Raw genomic sequence first — 7,439 nt, 5'->3', positions numbered from 1 at the left:
CAGAGTTGCTTTCGCATTTATAATATTAGCAAGGAAAGACAAGAACAACAGATAAGAACTCTTCTCTTCACGTGCTATATTTCAACTATATGACTTGAGTATTTCATGGTAATAGTGTTATCGGCACAGGACTGCCCCTGACAACTCCACTGGCCGGTGCGTGTGCGCCGCTCAACTTTTCTAGGTACCTAAGCTACTCATAAAACAATCAAAAATCTGACTGGAACGAAACTCAAAGGTGCGAACCCAGACTCGTACCCACGACCCTCTGCTTGAAAGACTATAGTTCAACCACTAACAACTTTTTTTACCACTGCTTTATTTTCGTAGCATTAACTTATCTCCTCCGTTTACACGCAACGAGTTCCTGATCTATTTTTTGTTTATTTACAAAAGCGTACGCAATTTAAAGCCCAGAAACCAGTTCCGCGGCAGCCCTTAGCAGATCTCGTGGTCAACAGCGCGACGTCAACTGATGTTTTAGTTTTGGCTGAGCAGCGCGTTATCAGCGCGCCGGCTGCGCCCGCGCACACCCGGGCCGCGTGCCGCCCAAAGGGTGACCAAAAAGAAAACTGTGGCGTAATGAAAAACATGGAGAAAGTTACCATTCGCGTTTGTTTTCAATGATCCTTAAAAAATCATGTTATTTAAAGTCCAAGCCAGATCCAGTCCCTGGCAACCAGCTGCAGCTTGCAGCGTGGCTGGTTTTAGCAATCGAAACCTGTTCGGCTTCCCGCGCCCGCGCCGCCACGCATCATCGGGCTCTGGGAAAGGCGCGTGAGATCATCGCCGTACGCAAAATAAGCATATTCGCCACCAGCTAAGTCCCATGCAAACACAAAGCGATATAAGGCGAATAGTTTAAGGTCAAAGTACTCGTCGATAACACCCACACTAGCGAAATACGAGGTAAATATTTGCCTCTGTAGGAGTGATGTGATAAAAATTAAATGCTAACTTTGTTCCTGCTTAGCATATTACTATTTGTAATTAAACAAACGCATTCGGGATACCTATACTAAGCGGGTTGACCAAGGACTCAAAAGTATGCATGACACGGGAATTAGTATTAAATTAAACAAACGAGGTCACTTGAACTGTTTGTAAAGTGAAACTGGTCGTTTTGTATAGCATTGATCTACTGTCGAAGTGTTTATTCGGCATTAGTTCGCCACCAGGAAGGTGTCCCGCCGGATCAGGTCGTCGCCCCCCGGGAGTGGGCCAGGCCGTCCCGTCCTCCCGCTTCCGCGGAGCATTGGCCTTGCCGATGCCGACAGTAATAACCGCGCGTAACGTAGTTTTCATAAATACCTACGCGCAACACGTGGCGGGAACCGCTGATAACAATTAATCAACGAGGTGGTCGGGAGCTGACCGAGCGTTGGCTTGATATAAGAGCTGTTGGCGTCAGAGGTTTTCAGCTTAGACGTGGTACGTACCTAAATTTTTAAGCCGCTGTGCATTTGTAAGTGGTAACCAGGATTCCCGTTAAGCAGAGGTATCCTAACCATGAGTTAATTGAAATCATGTTCGAACTGAACATTCAGTTCGTTCCTTGAATGAAGTCCTCGTCATTGTTTCATTCACTCTCTTTAATTATTTTCTTATGAACAATGTACAGTTCTGTATTTAAAATCCAGTTTTAAATAATAAATTCACATTTTTCTCAGTAAAAGTGTTCATATTTTATAAATATGTTACAAACAAATCTGCCATCAGTCTTTTGATTTGACGGTTGGTTTGACATTGGTTATTGTTATAAGTAACTTGATGCAACTTAGGGCAGCTAATGTTTTTTATAAACAAAAAAAATTCAAGATTTTTGCTGCATACTGTGCTAATTTCAATTCAATCCAATGTCTAAAAGTGAGTAAAATTCGGGTTGCAAGGTTTGAAGGCAACTTACACGTTCACGAACATGGTACAAAAGCTTTTAAAAAAACGATAACATTCCTGCTTATGTTTTTACATAATAATCGAATTAATAAAAATATTTGAGATGAGTCACCAAAAATGTTAGAGTGAACTCGTCTCTAAAAACGTTCCATAAAACCATTAAAAAAAGATTTATAAGTTAGACTTCCCACGATGCTATCAATACAAATAGAAACACGAATACAAACTTAGTGAGCACGTGGTAAAAAACAGGTTTTCTAATTTGATTCTGTATTTTTCCTTACTTCTTAATACCTATTTCTCTAATTGTACCCATATTCAAATTATTTATTGGTTTTTATTGCCATAAATCGGAATAAATAATTGTTAAGTGACCGCGTGACAATTTATTTGTGAATAATAATAATAATAATAATTAATTATGCAAAATAAATTTCAATCCGTGAGTAATCGTGAGGTGGCGATTAGTCAATATTGACAGAGAAGTATTTATTATTAAATAAGTGGTGGTTTAAGAATACGCTTGTGTGGGTGTTTTAGCAGTGCAGTAGACGCGAGTTTAGTTAGCGCTGCGTCAGGGCTGCGGCCGCCCTCGTGGGCGGACGAACTGTGTCAGGAGCGCAACTCCTAGTTCCTGCTTCTAAATGCTATTCTGGCATCCGATACCCTGCATTTTAGAAGTAGAATCATTTGTGACGTCAATATATATACACCGGTCGTTAGCATACCACGTGGTCTCGTAGCCCATGTCTAAACCACTCTAACTAAACCCTGCACAATCTAGCTGATATCCTTGGCCACAACCAGCTCAACCAATAATTAGGTCGTCAACAGACAATTGAAATCCTATTTCATGAGCTTCAGACAAACTTTCAGACTCAGGCAAATTCCTAAAATAATACAATGTTCTTTTGGCGGTTATTTTGACCAATAGCATCATGGTATCAACGCGGTCTACACCCGTAAGAATATGTCAAATATAAAATAAGCTATTTCTTAAATACGGACTCTACATTCTAATACAGCCAGTTCCATTGGAAACATTTCATAAATTTCGGCTCGGCACATATTTCAAAACCTTCAGGACCGGCTTTGTCACACAGCAAGCGCGTGGCATTTATTTAGACCACCAAGCGAAGAATATTGGATCAGTGACGTACTGACGTAGCGTTGCTAGCTGGCCGCTATGCCGTCTGCGGCCCGGCGAGCTGATCCCGAGCCCCGCGGGTCAGCCGATAGCTTATCCGGAGACGACAAAGGCACGCGGCTCCTCTTATCTAAGTTTAACGCGGGTTAATTATCACCAGATCCGGAAGTTCAAGTCAGTTAACTGGCATGTCAGACAATTGCGTCGCTATTTATTTTTAGGCTCTTTGATAAGATAGCTGTATTTTAAAATCAAAAATGTATGTCATTATCCGTTAACAGGCACACCCTGTTTGTGATCTGTAGTTCAGAAAAGTCTTTTCAGTTGCTAAGTTGCTTCTGCTAAGTTGAGATGCGGTGGTCGTAGTCAGTTTTTGTACCAGAGGCTTTCTACAAGTGTAAAGATTTTTCATACTAGCACATGTCAGAGTTCCTTGTCGCGTGAATGCCATCGCGTCACCCGTTCTCGTCGGATTCTGTAAAAAACCTTCTACCTGGCCACCTCGCAGGAAAAATACCAATGTCTTTCGGCACTGTGTCCTAACTTGTTGCTGGTAGTTGCGTCAAATTCCTGCAAAACAGATCACAGCAGGTACTTATAAAGGCTTCTGTGGTATCAAACATACTAAATGTGTTTCCTTCAGAACTCATCTTACCATAGGATATTCCGTGGTAAATTGGTCAGCCGATATAGCTTATTGCGTTTTTTTTTAGGGGAACCTAGGATAATGAAGTGTAAAGCCCTACATAAATCTGCAAGAAAATCCGTGCAAGCTGTTTTACACACTGGGCCGTAAAGCTAACAAGTTCAAAGTGGGTAATCGAGTGCTGCAGTGTAATGTAATTTGCATGATTTTTCTTGCGGGTCTAAATCGGATTGAACGACTGCGACAAATTCGTTTGACTCAGCGTACAGTTGCCAGCAAAAATATCTGACGCAACAAAACATGCGTAAATATCCGATACGTCTCTAATTCTAGGGTCGGTAGGATCAGATTAGGTACTTTTGCTGTGGCAGATATTAATGCAGGTGACTGAGGGCCTGCTCCGTAATTTGAAAATCGAAGTTCGTATCGTACCGTCCTTCCCACTCTCGTATTAAATAGAATAAGTGTCAGAGGGACGGAACGACACGAACTTCGATTTTCGAATTCCGTAGTAGCCCCGCTGTACAGCGCTGAAGGCGCGTGACCGCAGAGAAAGTGCGGGTCGCGGAGGATTTAGCATAACTGTTTCAGTGCATACTTAAAAGTGAGCTGCCGTGTTCGCGAATTCATCATGCGTATACCTACGTCACCCTTAATTGGTTTGTTTTTCTGCGGTTAATCTACTGGAGAAGACATTTCTATATGAAAGGGACATCACTGACAAAGGGACATTGTCTGGACCTGCCGCTCTGACAAACATCAGACAAGTTTAAACAGACCATCTTGCTCGCTAATCCTGTCGTGAAGCAGCAGTTCTTGCACTGTTGTTTTTCGGCGTGGAGAGTAAGACAGCCGGTGAAATTACTGGCACTTTAGGTATCCCATCTTAGGCCTCTAGGTTGGCAACGCATCTGCAATACCCCTGGTTGCAGATGTTTATGGGAGGTGGTGATCTCTTACCATCAGGAGACTCACTTGCTCGTTTGCCATCCAGGCGAATAAAAAAACTTGTAGTGCTATATTGATATAATTAATAAGTAATGCTGGAAGAGAGTTAAAGTAAAAACGTGAAACATAAAATCAAAACGTGTGCAGCGTAATTAAAAAAAACGAGTGGTTTGTGCTTTAGTTAAAATGAGTCATTTGGTTGAAGACGTAAAAAACAAGCATTGGATAGCTAACTCAATAACGTGCTAATCAAAAAGTAGGGTTGAAGATGTAAAACTAGACAACCGTATGTATGGTTCTGTTATGTAGCCTACCTATGTGAGGGAGGACCGCATCAGAATGGACGAGTGTTAGGTTTTAATGTTACAATGTAAACAAACAAATGGATCAACGTAAGCCTACAGTTAATGAACTTCCTTTGTTTTTGAATATTAGGTACTCTAGGAAACTAGCGTTTCTAGGTATCAAAGTCAAAGTCAAAATATCTTTATTCAATTTAGGCTATAACAAGCTCTATGAATGTCAAAAAAAAATCTACACCGGTCGGAAAAACCTCTGCTGAGAAGAATCCGGCAAGAAACTCAACGAGGTATATATATTTTTTTAAAACAGATTTACAATATTATTAAATGATATGTATACATCACAAGTATTTAACACAACTTATTTTAACACAGTAGGTTCGCTATTTGAAGGGATCGCTAATGCGGATCGGAATTATTTCCAAATATCCCTGTCCATGATATAATCATTAACTTATAATACGCCTTTGATATTAATGTCTTCTTGAAAATAGATCTGAATTTTTTATCCGTTCATTTATAATATTTTTTGGAATTTTATTATAAAAAACGTATGCAATTTCCCAGAAAAGACTTTTGGTTTTAGCCAGTCTGTAAGATGGAACTTTAAGCTTCCCTGTGTTCTAGTAGCCTTTGGCTTATCGACGTTAGTGGGAAAATCACATATGTTCTTCCTAACATACATGATTATTCCAAAAACATAAAGCGACGGCAGGGTTAGGATATCTGTTTCCTTAAAAAAAGATCTTAAAGATTCACTTCCTTCATATCCTAGGAAACTAGCGTGTAATGGTTATTAAGAGTTTTATTGGCTCTAAATTTTTAAGTGAACCTTTACTAAGTAACACTTGAATGTGTTGGTTTTCGGGCCATTTATACGTCCCTTAATTCTCGCTCAATCAATACTGAGTCTGCTGTTAGTCTATAATGGAATCTATAGTACTTAGATAATAACAAGAAAAATAACAATATTAAGCCTGTTAAATAGCAGAAGCCGTCGTACTGTTTTAACCTGGGATTTAACCTTTATCTAAACCAAATTTAACTAAATTAGTTTGGACGTACTCTCATTCAAAGTATTATTATTATTATAAGTTATTGTAATATCCATAATTATCATAATCTGGAATATTTACGCCGATGCCGGCAGAATGTGCTGCTAACCTGTTTCGTTCCAAATTTCCATAAATAAGCGATTGGTTGATGGCATTAGCAGTGTGGTATGTACCTGTGGTCGGTGTGCGCGGCGAGGAACACGTAGTTGGTCCCGTAGAGCCCTGTCAGCAGCACCGGCAGCGCCAGCAGCAGCGCCAGCCGCGCCTGCCAGCGGCCCCAGCCGCACACGCGCTCCGCATCCCCTGCGCTCGCCATCGCCATCCCGACCCTTGCAGCCCCAAGTACCCAACTCGCGCACAACTTCCACGAGTCCAACCGATTTTATGTCCTTCAATCACGACCCGGTCGCGTCGTGTCCACGGACGGAACTGTTATCTAGCGATCACCGAAACCGTATTTATAAGGCTTTAAGGTAACTCACTCGAGACAACACTATTAACAGCAGTAATTAAACTTACGCGTATTATAGACGGTAACACACGCGGTTCACTGCACACTGACTGGCGAATTACAACAACAAATGACTGGTGAATAAAAGCCAGTAACGCGACTTGTAACTATTTAAAGATAAGTTAAAATGTTAAAAATTCTTCGAATGAATCTAGGAGGTTTGTAAGGGAGAAGGTAAAGGCCGGTCGCGTGTGTTGCATATGAGAGATGGGAGTCGAATGGGCTTGGACTTGTTAGGTTGTCATCTTTGGGTCGATGTTTGGTGGTTAGTGTCTCGGTCCCCGTGTGCGGGGGCCTCGGAGCGGTGCCGGAGCGAGAGTGAACGTCCCGCCGGGAGCCCGCCGCGCGCGGGAGTGCCGCCGCGCCGTCTCCCGCGCGCCGCGCGCCACGTGCGCCGCGCCCGCGCCCGCCCCACGAGGCGCCAGCCCGCAGGCTCATTTAAATTACCAGTTTACATTCACCTTGAACAAAAGCCGACCGGTTTCCGTTGAAACATTCGTGGCTTTTTTACTGAAGCCACGCTTCCAACGGTCGCTTTCGAAGCCCTCTGGAAATGTACCACAAGATGCGCCATGCGCGTGACGTGGTGCCAACCGTCCGTGTCTGATGGACAGGTAGCCTGAGGTCATGAGGTCGCCGATAATCCTCAACTATGAACCCTACACGAGCGACACCGCCGAACGATAGATTAACGACAGAAAATTTTGTAAACAAAATCGTAGTCCGTTGGTTCAATAACCTGAAGTTTAATTTCTCGATCAAGGGAATTAACATAATGTTTTGGTTGTGTAACCAAAAGTGGTAAAGCATGCGGCACCAGCGGCCGGCGCCAGCGCCGCTGACTCAGCGCTCATGCATATACGAGTACAGCAGCCGCCGCGGGTTCTCTCGATAAATGGCTACGGCGATTTCACTCTCTTCACTTTCATCCATC

The 7,439-nt window shown here is 42.5% G+C and overlaps 1 protein-coding gene across 1 annotated transcript in view; it reads right to left on the bottom strand.

Annotated features, from left to right (window-relative positions):
* The window catches only part of LOC141436634 (solute carrier family 22 member 6-A-like), a 20,681-nt gene extending 13,805 nt beyond the window's left edge, over positions 1 to 6,876 (bottom strand). The window contains exon 1 of the mRNA XM_074099633.1: positions 6,168 to 6,876. Coding sequence (XP_073955734.1) covers positions 6,168 to 6,316 — 149 coding nt within the window. The 5' untranslated portion in view covers positions 6,317 to 6,876. The remainder of the gene's footprint in view (positions 1 to 6,167) is intronic.
* Between the last annotated feature and the right edge of the window lie 563 nt (positions 6,877 to 7,439).

The sequence above is a fragment of the Choristoneura fumiferana genome, chromosome 16, assembly GCF_025370935.1.
Source record: "Choristoneura fumiferana chromosome 16, NRCan_CFum_1, whole genome shotgun sequence".
Classification (NCBI taxonomy): domain Eukaryota; kingdom Metazoa; phylum Arthropoda; class Insecta; order Lepidoptera; family Tortricidae; genus Choristoneura; species Choristoneura fumiferana.
The sequence above is the reverse complement of the archived record's forward strand: the minus strand, read 5'-3'. Positions and strand labels throughout refer to the sequence as shown.